Source organism: Ambystoma mexicanum, chromosome 12 (assembly GCF_040938575.1).
Source record: "Ambystoma mexicanum isolate Mex_15411 chromosome 12, UKY_AmexF1_1, whole genome shotgun sequence".
Taxonomy (NCBI): domain Eukaryota; kingdom Metazoa; phylum Chordata; class Amphibia; order Caudata; family Ambystomatidae; genus Ambystoma; species Ambystoma mexicanum.
In genome coordinates this window covers 434,695,665-434,711,827 of record NC_090936.1, presented here as the reverse complement: position 1 = coordinate 434,711,827, position 16,163 = coordinate 434,695,665, and the positions used below count along the sequence as shown (strand labels likewise).

General features: G+C 46.6%; 1 protein-coding gene across 8 annotated transcripts in view; it reads right to left on the bottom strand.

Moving 5' to 3' along the window:
- The window catches only part of WNK1 (WNK lysine deficient protein kinase 1), a 2,404,646-nt gene that overhangs the window by 87,154 nt on the left and 2,301,329 nt on the right, over positions 1-16,163 (bottom strand). For 7 of the 8 annotated variants that reach the window (XM_069628604.1, XM_069628602.1, XM_069628603.1 and 4 more), the window contains one exon: positions 13,685-13,726. The exons of the other annotated variant lie outside the window; for it this stretch is intronic. In XM_069628604.1, the coding sequence (XP_069484705.1) occupies positions 13,685-13,726 (42 nt within the window). The remainder of the gene's footprint in view (positions 1-13,684; positions 13,727-16,163) is intronic. 8 annotated transcript variants of the gene reach the window in all.

Genomic DNA, 16,163 nt, shown 5'->3' with positions numbered 1-16,163 from the left:
TGTTAGTTGCCTATTTGAAATCATGATAGCAAATTAAGTTAGTAGGCTTTTATGCTGCACCAATGAAAGATTTATTGGTCCAGAGACATATTGCCTCAGAGGGCATCAAATGAACAAGTTACTTTCTTACCTGGTAACGCTCTTTCGATGGGATGGTCCGATGACGTATTCCATATCTATGACATGTAATCACCACAGCTGTGCTGCTTCGGAAACTTTTCGGCGTCTGCGTCCTGCGTCGATGACGTCGATGCGCCGTCGTCGAGGACCTCCTCCGACGTCCGACGTCATCCGATGTGATAAGTAGGACGCACGACGCCCATAGCCTCAGTTGTAGTTTTTTCCCCCAGAACGTGTGACATAAGTCAACTGCCAGTCAGACACAAAGCCTTGCGGAACGTAAGCTGCAATCGCAAAAGAAATTCTGCAGCGGGGAAGGCAGGGCGGGAGCGATATGGAATACGTCGTCGGACCATCCCATCGAAAGAACGTTACCAGGTAAGAAAGTAACTTGTTCTTCGAGGGGATTGGGTCCTCCGACGTATTCCATATCTATGACAGACTCCCAAAGCAGTACCAAAGCAAGGAGGAGGGAAAGAATTTAGAATCCAAAAGAAATTTAGAATAGCCAATCAAATAGCAGAGCAAAGGACCGCCTTGCCAAAGGCCATATCCTGTGCTCGGATGGAATCGAGGGAATAGTGACGTACAAATGTATGTACTGAAGCCCAGGTGGCTGCATCACAGATGTTGCGAATAGGAACACCCCTCTGCAGGGCAGTAGACGCAGCCATACCCCTGGTAGAATGGGCCCGCAAGCCAGCCGGTGGGTCCTTACCCGCCAAGCGGTAGCACTCCGAGATGGCCAAAATAATCCAGCGAGACAAAGTCTGTTCCGTCACAGCTTGCCCCAAACGCTTTCCAGCGTAACCAATAAAGAGTTGATCATCCACTCTGACCCGGGACATGCGTGAAACATAAAAGCTTAAAGCTCTCCTAGGATCAAGCCTATGGAGCCTCTCCTCTTCCTTACCAGGATGCGGAGGAGGATAGAATGCCGGAAGAACAACCTTCTGGCCAAATGGAATTCCGTCACTACCTTCGGAAGAAAAGAAGGACGAACTCTAAGGACAACCCTGTCCTTGTGAAATACAGTGAAGGGAGGCTTAACTGAAAGTGCCTGTAACTCACTCACTCTGCGAGCGGAAGTAACCGCAACTAAAAACACAGTTTTCAGAGTTAACAGCCTCAAAGGGCAAGGATGTAAAGGCTCAAACGGAGCACCCATAAGAAACTTAAGAACAAGGTTTAAATCCCAACCGGGCACCAGGAAAGGTGACGGAGGGAACATATTAGTGAGCCCTTTCAGGAACTGTGAAATCAAAGGGATTTTAAAGTAAGAACACTCTTCAGACGAGCGCTTAAAGATGGACAGCGCCGCCAGGTAACCCTTAACGGTACCCACTTGCAAGCCCCTGTGGGCCAAAGAAAGTAAAAAGGACAGAACCATGGGGATGTCACATGCAAAAGGATCCACATTCTGAACTCTGCACCAGTCGCAGAACTTACGCCAACGGCAACGGTACAGAGACTTTGTTGCTGGCCTTCGGGCCGAAAGCAACACCTCCATCACGTCCTCAGGGAGGTCCCAATCCTTATACCTCAACCTTTCAGAAGCCAAGCGTGAAGGTTGAGGGATCTGACCTCTGGATGGAGAACCTGACCCCCCTCACGTGAGAGCAGATCGTCTCGGTAGGGAAGACGACGTGGAGGGCAGATGGATAAGTCGAGAAGGTCCGGGTACCATGTCCTCCGAGCCCACGCCGGGGCAATGAGGATCATCCGGGAACCGAACTTCCGTAACCTCCGCAGCACTTGCGGGATGACGGGGACTGGAGGAAACGCGTACAGCAGCGGGAAGGACCACTCCACCACGAACGCGTCTCCTAAGGCTCCTTTTGGAGGAAATTCCCGCGAGCAAAACCTTTCGCACTTCCGGTTGACACTGGAGGCGAAGAGATCCACTTGAGGGGTCCCCCAAAGGGCGAAGATCTCCAGGAGAATCTCCTGAGCCAACTCCCACTCGTGAGAGATCACGCTCTGCCTGCTCAGAGCGTCCGCCGTCACGTTTTCGGCTCCGGCCAGATGAACTGCCGAGATCGAAACTTCCTGCTGGATGGCCCAGAACTCGAGCTGCATCGCCTCCCTGCACAGAGGAAGTGACCCTGCCCCCCCTTTTTGTTGAGGTAGTGCATGGCCACTGTGTTGTCCGTCAGGATCAGGACATTCTTCCCTCGCACAGACGGCAGAAAAGCCTTCAGGGCTAGCCTGACTGCCCTCAGCTCCAACAGATTGATATGGAGTCTGGACTCCGACGGAGACCAACGACCGCTGACTGTCAGCCCGTTGGCATGAGCTCCCCATCCCGTGAGGGATGCATCCGTCACGATCGTCACCTCCGGCCAGGGAAGCCAAAATGGAGCCCCCCTCATCAAGTTGCCTTCGACGGCCCACCACAGAAGGTCCCGGGCGACCGAGGACGGCACCTGAATCGAGTCCGACATCCTGCCGGAGGACTGCGACCATTGCGTCTTGAGTGCCCACTGCAAAGATCTCATCCGCAGGCGAGCCTCTGGCACCAGAAGAATGCAGGATGCCATGAGGCCGAGCAACCTCAAGAACTCGAACGCTGGGAGCGTCTGGGCATGCTGAAACTTGTGCACCATCTGCTGAATGTGAAGAGCCCTCACCTGGGGAGGAAAACACAGCCCCAGGGAAGTGTCGAGCACTGCTCCGATGTACTGGAGCCGCTGTGTTGGCGTCAAATGGGACTTCTTTAAATTGAGGGAGAAGCCCAGCCTGTGAAGGGAGCGACAGGTGACGGACAGATGATCCAGGACTTGCTCGGGAGAGCTCCCCCTGATCAACCAATCGTCCAGGTAAGGGTAGACGTGAATCCCCCCTTGCCTGAGATGCGCTGCCACCACCACCATGAGCTTGGTGAAAACCCTCGGGGCGGAGGTCAATCCGAACGGCAGGACCCGAAACTGAAAGTGCGAGTCGCCAACCGCGAACCTCAGGTACTTCTTCTGCTTGGGATGGATCGGCACATGGAAGTAAGCATCCTTGAGGTCGAGTGACACCACCAGTCCTGAAGCTGAAGGGCCTGGAGGACTTGAGAGAGAGTAACCATCTTGAACTTGTCCATCCAGAGGAGTTTGTTCAAACCGCGCAAGTCCATGATGGGTCTCAATCCCCCGTCTTTCTTCGAAACCAAAAAATAAGGGGAATACCATCCCTTGTTCCTCTCCGCTACAGGCACCAGTTCTATGGCGCCTTTCTCCAGCAGGGCTTGAATTTCCTGCGCAAGGAGCGGATCCGGACTCTGCAAAGAGAGGTTCCCCGGTGGATTGTTGCGAGGCCTGTGCCGAAAGGGAAGACAGTAGCCGCGGGTTATGATCTCCAGAACCCACACATCTGAAGTAATGGCTTGCCACTCTACAAGATGCTGCGCCAGCCTTCCCCCAACCGGCGAACCATGGGACATGGCCTCACGACTGAGTGGGAGCGGCTGCGGCGTTACCTGAGGGCAAAGAGGCAACTGCCCGAGCGGCCTTGGCACCACGGGTACCCTGTCGTCCACCTCTGGTACCCCTGCGTTGGCCTCTTTGACTGCCAGCTCCTCTCGCTTTACTGAAGGATGAGTAATAGCGAAAGGAACCACCCCTCCACTGCAGTCCCCTAGGACGAAAAGGCGGAGGTTGGCGAACTGCAGCGCCCAACGACTTCGCTGCAGCTTTTGAGGTCTGCAACCTCTCAAGGCTCTCGTCAGCCTTGCTGCCAAAAAGGTGTTCACCGTCAAAGGGCATGTTGAGGAGCCGGGACTGCACATCAGGAGCAAACCCCGACTTCCGCAACCACGCAAACCTGCGTATCACGGTGCTCGCCGCCATGGACCTACTGACGCATTCAGCTAAGTCCAAACCCGACTGAACGGACTCACACATGGCATCCTTACCATCCTGGACCATAGCAAGGAAACCATCCCGTTCGTCCCCTTCGGGAATATGTTCAGCCGCTAACGCAACACAGTTCCACAGAGTGTGCGTGAAACGCGACAAGGCACAAATGGAGTTGGCCGCCTGAAGCGCCATACCACCAGAAGAAAACACTTTCTTCGCCCAGCCATCAAAACGTTTGTCGTCCCTATCAGGAGGGATGGTAGGGTACGACGCCTGCTTCGCCGGGGCCGTGGCCGCCTGCACCACCAAACTCTCCGGAGTGGGGTGCCTGGTCAAGTAGCAGGGGTCGCCACTGGCTGGACGGTATTTTCGCGACAAGGATCTGCCCACCGCCGGGAGACTCTCCGGAGCAGTCCAAGCCGCCGCCACCCTTCTCTGTAAAGCCATATGGAACGGCAGAACCGGGTCAGTTGGGGGACCAACATCAAGGATGTCTGTCAGATCATCCTGCACAAATTCCCCTGGGGGAGCAGACCATCCCAAGTACTCAGAAACCCTAGCCATAAGGCGCCGGTATGAGGAATCAGCATGAGAGCCAGGCTCAGGCCTACAAAACTCCACCTCCGGAGAGGTGTCCAGTCCACTGGCATCATGCAGTGACTGTCTCAACTCGTCAAACTGACTATGGCCCGAGACAATTTCATCCGGAACCTGACTAGGAACCAGGCCATCAGAATCCTCATCCGCCTCTGAAATATAGTCCAGGTGGCGAAAAGAAGGCACTCGAGAGTGCTTGCTCTTAACCAGAGCCTTCCTAGGGGGTCCACCCGTGCCCTGGGGTACCTCCGACACGAAAGGCGTCGAGCGAATCGGCGCCAGCGTTGAGAGAACCGGCATCGGCGCCGAGAGGATCGGCGTCGAGGAAATCTGCATCGACGTCAGATGCAGCGCCTCCAGAATCGGCGGCGTCGACACAGCCCTCGAGGCCGGAGCCCCGAGCGTGTCCCTCGACGACCTGAGCGTCGACGGCATCGACGACTTCCTCGGAGGCAGAGCCTCGAGAAAGCCTGTCGACGCCACAGACGTCGATGCCTTCTTCGAAGACCTCACAGATGCACACGGTCTCGAACGCGTCGAGGACCGGGACCTGGAACGGGTACGTCGAGAACGAGTCCCCTTGTCCGAACGGGACCTCTCCCGTGACTCCTGCCGACCACTCTTGCGAGCGGTGTCTCTCGACCTCACACGACCGACCCCACTCGGGGGCGCGGACGGCTGAGTACCCTGCGACCCAAGAATCGCCAGCATCTTCTTCCCGAAGGAAGCCCATTCCTCTGGCGTCGCACGGGTGGAGGGGTAAGCGACGTGCCGGGCAGAGCCCTCCGAAGAGGACCTGGAAGACGACCGGTGTCGGCGCTTCCGAGAATGCCTCGAAGATGCTGAGGAGTGGCGAGACCGACTCCTAGAAGGAGACCCACGAGACTTCCGACGATGACACGGAGAGTCACCCCTCGAATCATCCGTCGAAAGCCCCGCAGACTTCGACTTCCGGGGCTTGGACACCCGACCTACCGACAACTTCTTCTTACGTTCGCGTAAGGCTTTGGACGTGAGCGACTGGCAGTCGATACAGTCATCCGTGTCGTGGGCCTCCCGAGGCACCAGAGGCAGGCGTCGTGCGAGTCCGTCACTGACATCTTGGACCCACACTCCCCGCACTTCTTGAAACCCGGACGCGGGGTCGAAGACGAAGTAGACATCTTCAGAAGGATTTTCACAAACGAACAGGTTCGAAGAACCGAGAAGAACAGAACTCCAAAGAGTCGAGGCATTTAAACCGAGAAACACAAAGCAACACGTTCGCGGAAAAAACGGAACTGAGGCTATGAGCGTCGTGCGTCCTACTTATCACATCGGATGACGTCGGACATCGGAGGAGGTCCTCGACGACGGCGCATCGACGCAGGACGCAGACACTGAAAAGTTTCCGAAGCAGCACAGCTGTGGTGATTACATGTCATAGATATGGAATACGTCGGAGGACCCAATCCCCTCGAAAATAACATACATGTGCATGAAAGGGGATGTAGACATACCATTTAAAGGTTTGATGTCCCAACTGAAAGGAGATTGTTTTAACCAGCCTTAAAGACACAGCTGGATGAAGAACAGCGGTATGAGGATCCTCACACTACTACTTTAGGAAGAGTGTTGCCACTTCTGAGATCATGGGCAAACTAAGGAGGAAAGTATATAAGCGTGGTTCAAAGGCTTGCAAAAAAAGAAAAACTAGAAATCTGAGGTGGCAATCTGCAAACTCGCAACACTCCATGATCTATGATACATCTAAAAATTAATGAGATCATAAGTGAGGCTCTGAAGTAAGTCCATTTCTACAGACTTTTTGCCTTCAGGTTAAAGTAAGGTGGACAGTAAAACAGGAACGCTGAAATATAAAGAGAACATTGAGAATTTTCGGATCTTAACAGCTGCCATTTCAAATAACGTTTTGAACACCACTGTGGACCTATTTCTGTCAGCAAGTGTTAACCCCAAAGAATGAACAATGCCCATGAAGTTGATAAAGGCATAAAGACTAGCTGGCAACGGGGAAAAAACAACAAAAGTTGATAGACAAATAGAAGTCGAGGTGCTGAAGGTGGAAGACAAACCAAACTGAGTATGGCAGCAATATAGCAGTGGGTATATATTGTAGGTAAATGACCTCTGTAAAAACTGAAGGGAATACAGGGAGACATTAATTATCCAAAGAAGATAGACTCAAGCATCTGAGTGGCACCAAGTTAGAACTAAAATGAGGTACAAGGAAAAGCCCAATATTGTCTCACATTTGAGAGTGTGTTAGGGAACATGGTGTAGAGAGGAATTGTGTGCGTTTTAATTCCTTGTTTGGGGTCTAGATACACCTCCCTCCACCCACCCCCAACCGTGACAATGCTTATTTTTCCTGCTTCAAACGCAATTAAGGACTTTGGAGGTGTACTGGAATTTCACTCCATTTTTATTAAATTTCAGTTGTCTAAAATTGTTTCAACCTCGATTTCCATGAGGATTTAGTAAAAGGAGAAACTTGAAAGATTTAACACTAGCATAGTATGAGTAAAATGAGGCATTGTGTTTCTCTGGCTAAAATCCGGAATGGTTATGAAAGTCTAAGCTAAGGAGTTGAACAACAAAAAAAAACATTTGTAAAGCTAATGGTAAATTAGTCCAGATGTCCAAGATCCAAATCACTAACCCTAGTCTTATGGTGGTTTTAATGTTATAGCTACCACTCAAAAACTTCGGCGGGAACTCAGGCTGCCATGCTGCTAAGATGTGTGCCATGTAACACCTCGCCTGCTCTTATGTATAGACTACATGGATGCACTGCAGAATGCATGACAGAGACAAATCAGGCTTTGCCAGCCGGTTCCAGGGATACCATGATGGTGGACCACACCACCTGTTTCGCCATTAATTGCAGCCACTCTACCTATCTTTTTAGCCGATACATGCTTAGTCACCAGGCTGAACTAGGTGCAACATTTCACTCTGCTACAGTCTGGAAAAATACACACTTCTTGCGTTACCAAACCGGAACTTCACCGTTTTTGCCTCACTACCTAGGTCAGTGCTGTTCTCCTACTTTGAAGATGAACACTATCTCTTGTCTTTTATTCAACACTGGCCGTCATTTAACAAAAAAGCAACTAGCAGTATGGGAAATGCTACTAGATCTTACTCACTGATTTTGTTCGGTTTACCTAGACCTGGATCACGCCATATTCCACCTTTGCCTTGGTTCAAGCACTTCCCGATGGGTATAGACTCATATGCGCCAAGTTTTCTAGTTTATCTTGCACTCCATCCTCTCCCCTCACCCTCCTCTGTAATTTCAACTTCAGGTCTCCGTTACTATTATGTAGCAATACCGGTGGTGCACTGCCTCCATGATTAGACACTTCATTGCTAAGTATCTTGCAGTACTCTTTGCCAATATTTGGTTGTCCCACAGAATGGTTACTGCTGGGGATGTGAATATCTGACTTGATTTAAATCTACTTCATCCAGACAGTGGCCTTCCAAAATAACATGGAAAAGCTTGGCTTGCAACAAATAGCGTGCAATCCTACACACACCCTTGATCATATTCTTGCCACCTTCTGTTACTGCGACATGGTTACCTCTGTCTCTTCCTATCCATGCTGTATAGTACAATCGCTTTATTTCCTCTAATGTTTTGCTTGCAATGAGCATGACCAATGCTACCACTCCTTCAAGCAGTCCCCTTTTGACATTGAAAGAACGTCCAACTCCAAGGATGCCTCATGTTCTCCGCCCTGGCCTTTCTGCACAGCCAATTCATTCTTATCCTTTAAAACATGATGTGGAGTTGCCTCCTTTAGTTAACACTTAACCTGGCCACTCATTTTCATCCAAGGTAGTTCTTTATTGTTTCACTCAACAAACCCGATTCCCTTTCTTGATGTCTTCCCTGCTATATTTTTCTTAAACTACCCTCAGAAGCAAAACTCCTCAAATTCAATGTCATGCGACTTTCCCCCCCAAGTCATCTTTAAAACCTCCAGCACTTCAGATCCCTTTTAAGTCAGCCCTCTCATGATATGTGCTCGACTGCTCATTTGGGAACTTCAGCTTCATCAGGTTTGCAAAGGTGGCCAGCTTCCCCATTTCTTGACCCAAACCTACAAAATAATCTTGTTTTTCAGTTGAGCGACACTGTAAATCATCTGAGCTTCCACTTCGGGCACTGATTTTCTAACCCTTGCCTGCCTCTGCAGTTCAACACCAAGATGCCGTTTGGTTTTTGGGTCATACCAAGCAAGAAAGAAAATTATAAAGAAAACAGAACATAACTGACCATATTGTACTTACTGAGACAGTGGAGAGTAATGGTCTGAGATTACACAACACAATATGTGGTTAATGTGCTACCTTTCAGCAACAAGCAAAATATGTATGGGTCATTTTGGTCATCTGTTTGGACACAGAAAGGGTGGCCAAGAAGCCTCTCAGTCGGTTTAGTTGAAGTCTCTTTTTTAAAATGAGAAATATGAAAAGCAAAATGATGCAGAATCAGTTGTGCTGCACCAAAGTTAATGCTGTATTTTCTTTCTTTCTTTATGACCTTAGAGGCAAGGTAACTATCCTACTTTGTTAGATTATGCAATTAATTTTGCATAGCATCAGCAATTGGTTCACAGCACGATGTACAAAATTAGCCAAGTCGATTAACAAAGGGGAATAGGATGCCATACGCATATATTCTATGCAACAGAAATGACTTATTGTGGCTGCAGAAATCAAGATCATTCTCTATTTTGAGCCTCTACAAGACAGGAATTCCGTAGATGCACTATAATACCAGAGAAGTCTCTTCCAGACACATTTGACTTTTTAGACTTTCTGCAAGAGTCAGAGGAATTGCAATGAAAATAATACAAACAGCCGGCGAGCTTGTTCTTCTGAAATTTAGCTGCAAAGAATTATGGACCACAATGCTTTAAGGCTGAATGTACAACACATTGTCAAATACAATCTGGGTTCAAAAAGGTGACAAATAGTGTGTACTATGCAAAGAGACAAGTGGGCAGTGATATTCCATTATGCTCCAGTTGTTGAACAACCAGCTCCTGCTATCACACTTATCTGCACCCATCCTTGAGCCTGTGCAAAAGTGTCAAACCATCTTAAATATGCTCTCTCTGTAAGGATGAAAATCTTCAAACACTTACGCAAAAAATAATAATTATAATAATCACAGAAATTCAGCAATTTGTTCTGTTGGAAAAAGGAAAAGAAAATATTATGTAACTTCGGGTAACGTTGGTTCTGAGGCATACTCATTTCTATGTATATTCTTTAGATTTTGCAAATATACCCGCGACATGCTGGGACCTCCGAGCATTTTTTCATGCTTTCATCTTGAATGGTGCAAAGGCACTTGCACCCAGGATTACAGACAAAGGTTGTTCGATCATAAGTTAGGCCACCCAAGCAATGTTCTATCACATTTAAATGGAGGGGCATTGCACAAACACAATATGCTTAACCACAGATGCCACTAAAAGTGCCTTTGATCTAACAACGAAACAATGCCTACCTATATGCAGAGATTACCAAGAACCTGCTCTGCATATTGCCTAAATGCAGACTCTGCTCATAAATCAAACCATAGCTGGTCAAGCCCTCACAGAATGTACCACAGCCCCCTGTAGCAGACCCTTCTTTGCTGCTTTGCTGAATGCCACTGTCCAGCAAGACAGTCTGCTTAGACTGAGCCCCTTCCCTGGTGCATGTCCTTAAGCCACACTAACTTGACTATCTACTCAGTAGTCAGAAATGTAAAGGCTAAATGGCCTCAGGTTTTCAAAGATGTGGTAAAAGGCAAAATTATGTTGACTGAATGAATTGACTGAACCTGTCACAACCTTAAGTGAAAAGAAAAACTATGCAAAGCTGCTTATCTGCAGACTGCCACTCACAGATGCTTCCTCTCGATAGAACTATAAAAAAATAGGTCTTGAACATCAGAAATTCAATTAAATACCCAAAATGTGCATTGGTTCAAAAGGAGGTGCCATCAACTGTGGCAAAACTTAATTCAGAACCCACTGAACTGGCACATAAGCCACAAGGGAATACTTAGTAGTCGAAACTTAAACTGAACACAATTTCCATGTTAAAGAAAGCCTTTTCCCCAGCTTCCTCAATTAACAATACGGCCTAGTAGCCTCTCGCTGTTGAACTTGCAACTATTGTTTGACCAGGAAGGTGCTACAAACTGGACTTTCTGGTTCTCGTGGCACCATCAGCAAAACCTTACACCTACTTATTGACCGTTTTTTATTACTATGCCCCCTACCCTTTGTTATGAGGTCCTGTACCTTCTTTCAACGTGCATAACTCTGAAATCTCAAATGCTCAGAAGCCCATCAGGTAACTAAGCTGTTAAGATCTGTGTGACCAATTTTTCCCCCCTTTCGAGTAAGGAGCTCTGGAACACCATAATTGACAAACTTGCTCTCTGACTTAAGTTATGCCAGTTTGCTAAATTGATCCTCCAAAGTCACTTCTGAAGCACAAAAATCATTGTCTCCCGATGTTGCCTGAAGCTTCTCAGCAACACCTATAACAGAAGCCAGGTAGGAAACACACATCCTATCGAACGTGCATGGAATCAGCTGACCATCAGAGAGCATGCGGTCCATATTTTCTCTGCAGAAAGCAGTTGATACTTCATGCTACTGGGAGTTGCAAATAAATTAGACTGGCCTTCTGAAAACAAATGAACGGTTGCCTTAAAAAAGCTCATTGAAATGGCCGAGAACCACAGCTTCATGGGAGCTCTGAAAAATCCCAGAACAAATGTACACTTGATAACATAGTGCATCTCCATGTTATTGTCCATTAGGATCCTGTTAAGCTCAGGCTCAATGTTTTGATCCCTAGCAGATTTTTATAAAGACTGCCACCTCTCTCATCTTTTGGACCTGCAGGTGGGCCCTCAGAAAATCTTGCAAGGAGGCATGTATCATCACCCTTTTCTGACAATCGGGAAGAACAAAAAACATTCCCACAATTGCATTTTCCACTTCAGTTGCACAGTACAGATCTTGCAGCAGGGCAAGGGTCACAACTTATACAAATCTGCTAACAATGCTGCTAATTGTGTCCCTGCAACCTTATACAACTACATCAATCGCATGCTTAGTCTCACTTGTGCCACCATCAAAATTCAAGATGTCATTTGTCTAGGCATCCCGAGAAACACACTTTGTTACAGGTTTCTGTAATTAAAACGAAATTACTCTAGTCAAACATCAGTTAAAACCCTTTTGGTGGTTGAAATGCCTTTGCCTGCAGCATATCCATCACTGAAAAACTATCACTTACTGAACTCAGAGGAAAGGTTGCTGCTTTACACATGGTTTGAAAAAGTTTAAAGACAGGACCTCACAGCACTCCCTCTCAATATGCAGAATTCAGTTACCAATTATATGTGGAGGGAAATTCCTCTAATGCTAGTGAACTCAGATCTATCACATTCACTGCCATTGAAAGCACATGTGGTGTCGAGGTGAGGCTGAACGGAAGCAACGTCAATTGTCAATGAAGTCCTGCCACCACAAACCTTAAGCACTTTCGGTTGTGTGGGAGTATCCGAATATGGAAGTATGTGTGCTGAAAGGGTAAGATCACTATACAAATTTTTGCAACAAAGCGCCCAGGATTCTAATTAGCATCATCCTTTTGACCTTCTCCTTTCTCATGCATTTGTGAGACACCCTAAACCTAAAATAGGTCTCAGTTTTAACAGGTCCTTTCTGGTTCTCAAAAAACATCTCTCTTTTGGTAACTCTTCTATTGCTCTGTTTTTGACCATGTGTTCCCTTCGCAGTATCAGCTGGTGCAGCTTGCTTTCATGTCCCTGGCCTTGTGGACAGCAATCGGAAGCAAAACTCAAAACAAGACTGAATCTTCTCTTTAGGATCTGCAAGCCAAAAACACGTCCCTGGTAATAGTTTTGCAGTTTTCAAGCAATCTTCCCTTCTGCCCCATGCCTGCCGCACAGAAACAGCTTTGCAAAGGAAACACGTAGCACAGGACCACTGCAGTGCGCAAAACCACATTTTTAGGACTTCTTCAATTCGCAGGCTTCCCGAGTGGCAGTTTCTGATTAGCTGCATGCTGCCAAAATCTCTTATGGTAAGGAGGCAATGAACTGTGCCGCTGAGCCATAATGTAAGGCTTTGGTATTGCCAAATACCTAACTGTTTGGATTCTTTAAATTTCTTTATGTGTAGTCGACTAGCACGAAATGAATGCCCAGAATATTGCTCTGCAAATCAGAAGAAACCATGGCAGTCATAGCACAGAAAAGCAGGTAACATAACCATGGATCTTGCTACCAAATACAGTGGATCCAAACCTTGTTGTATGCTGTACTTAGATGGAACAAAGCCACCAAACCCATTTGCTTGAAAGGTTTTACTTTATCCCCAGGCATGTGTTTTAAAGCTTTTTCCAACAGCTGCCACAAAGAGTATTGGATCCCAGCTACATGAGTTGCTGCACTGACTAACCACAAAGCCAAAAAAGCATGAAGAAAAAACCTTCGTTATTGTGTCTATTTACACAATCTGTCTGAAAATAGTAGGATTACTCTAAGAGTTAGCTGCATGAAGCACAAACTAATCTGGTTTTGGGTTGCAAAGCAAGTAGGTACCAGACTGGTGGGTGCGCTATTTTTAAAGATGAATGATCTACAGGGGAAATAACTTCCATTAGAAAATACATCTATAAATGTTACCGATAGATGGCGGGATTTATTACAAAGTGTTTTATGGCATGAGGTATTGAGCAGTAAATGGAAGAAGGGGACCTTGGCAACCACATAAGAGGAAGCATGATGGTTACGTGGCTATAGTCAGGGTGTGTAATATGTGAAAATATCACATATGAGAACACTTACTATATACAAGAAAACTATTCATCAGTATCGATTGCCTGTACCCATTACAGAAAGTTCAGAAATGAACACTATTCCCTAGACTTTAAGGATAATGAAGGAAACCACAATGGAAGACAAGGAGGTGAAAGACATGCAATTGCCCACTCTGTTCCCCACTCCTCGTTCCCTGAAATGATGGTTGGAAATGAACATAAACAATAAAGTATAGAAAATAGATAATTACTACACAGCTGGTTGCAAGGACAGACTTTTTTCACCATCTTCCCTGAAGCATAAAAAGAGAGCAGTTTGTTACATAAAGAAACAACAGTGTTACAATGATTAGTATATGCAAGAAAACAGTGTAATAAAAGTTTCAAAAACAAAGAGTAAGCAAAGAAGCAGAGAGTGATTTGGCAAGAGTTATTTTCACTGCACACAGCACCTACACATAGGGACGGCAAATACAGTGATTCAGAGATATTTTGAATAGTTTGAGGCAGTTGTGCTTTGTTTCATGGGTTTTACAGATAACCAGCGTTTTATAATGGTTAAGTCCAGTTGAGGTAGCTGCCAGGAAGTATTCAGAAAGGCACTTGATTTCCGTAGTTTACACTCATCTACATACCTAAGCGAAGGATAGAGAGAGACCTGGCAGCTTTATGCTAATCATTAAGAGGTCTTTTATAGGAGTGATGCATTTTAATTTTTTAATATGCATTTGGTACTTCTTCATAATGTACTAGGTCGTTTTATAAATGTAGTTAAACAAATCTCATATCCTATAAGAATATAAAGGACTAGGTCTGTAAAAACTAGAACTTTTTAAACTGAGAGTCTTGCAAAAACGACTTTCTACATGTTTGCCTTTAGTTTGTGGTAAAGCCCAAAGGTTGAAATAACATTTGAAAAACATGCATCAAGTTAGGTTCTTAGCGTTGGTTGGTCTACTTAATGCCCCTCATGTAGGCCTATTGGTCGAAAAAAACGGCTCAAATTTTTCGCTCAAATTATTTACTACACAATGCACAAAGAGACCCTGCACAGCCCAACTCCACTGCCCTTCACCACCCCGTAACCACCAATATTACCTGACCCCTAACCCAGAATCTACATTTTGGTAGTAAACACGACAAAAAAAAGGAGCAAAATAAATTTGAGTAGTTTGTATTCGAGCAAGACCCAATACCAATGGACCTAGGCTTTACCACAACTGAACGGCATTTTCATCCTCTAAATATTATTGTTCCTACTGATTAAGTTAGTTTCCAGTAATTCAAAGGTTACCATCATTAAGTCATGTACATAGTTAGCGGTTTAGTTCCATCCACGCATTAGACAATATAGACACTACAAAATCCCCACAAGAGTGATGTACCCAAAATGGTGATGTGCCCAAAATGGGTAGCTCGAAATGTGTAGTATTCTTCTACCTATGTTTTTCTGAAATCCAATTATTGGAATTTCAAAGGAACATCCATGATTACAAAACAAAAAAAAGAATACTGGTAAATGGTAATTTGCACGCAATTAGAATTTCTGGCTGCATCTCTGCTAATCAGATGTGTCGGATTGCAGTCAATAACAGCTGGTGTAGACCACATTTCAAACATTTGGAAATGTATGTGTAAAACAAAACCAACAGGTTCCTCTTTCTCACTCCGTCAGTGCAGAAAATCGCTAATGACCAACCTCATGGGCGAAGGAGACTTATAGAGTAGTGACATGAAAGAGGAGCAGCAGAGCATTTTAATCAGTTACGTCTGCTGCCATTTACATGGACACCTGGTGTTCTGGCAAAAATTGAAGTTAACTGTATATTATAAGTTACTCACCATAGTGACTAACCTACTCCTAGTGCATGGTCCCCTTTCCTCCATACTGCATGGGCGTCCCTCGCTAGGGACAGGAAACAACCTTTTTTTCACCAGAAAAAATTGTCTTCCCCTTTAAATTTAGATGTGCACAGGGGTGCGGCCTGGGAGCATGTGCTCCCCTGACTTGGCCCGCCGGTGCCACTCCTCAGTCCGCTTTGATGCGTCGACCATATTACAATTGCCTAAAGACACAGGTTTATTATGGGTGAGGATGGTGGGACGTATGAAGGAAAAGGGACTTTGGACTAGGAGTATGTTAGTCACTAGGGTGAGTAACTTATAGTTACTCCTACGTCCCGTACCCTTTCTTCCATACTGTATTGGCAATTATCACTAAATGTAGCCCCAGAGTGGAGAGTTGCCCATCTTAAGAAAACTGCCTGGCCAAATGCCTAGTCAGACCTGGCGCTGGCATCCAAGCAGTAATGCTTGCAAAAAGCAGAGGAGGTAGCCCAAGTAGCAGCCTTGCTAATCGTCTGCCATGGGACGTGTCTTTGGAAAGCCACAGCCGTGGCCTTAGCTCTGATGTCCTGGGCGTGTATGTTTGCTGGTAAAGGCATGTGCTGCCCCTCATACGCCTCCTTGATGGCCATAACCATCCACCTTGCCATGGAAGCCTTGGAGGCTTGACAGCCTGGTTTTGCTCCTCTGAATGTGATGAACAGGGCGTCCGATTTACGGAATCTCTTCGTCCTGTCCAGGTAGAATCTTCTAGCACGCCTGACATCCAGACAGTGCAATACCTTCTGAGCCTCATCTTTTGGGTCTGCAAAGAATGTTGGGAGTACTATCTCCTCGTTCAGGTGAATGGATGAAACCACCTTAGGAAGAAAGGCAGGATGCTTC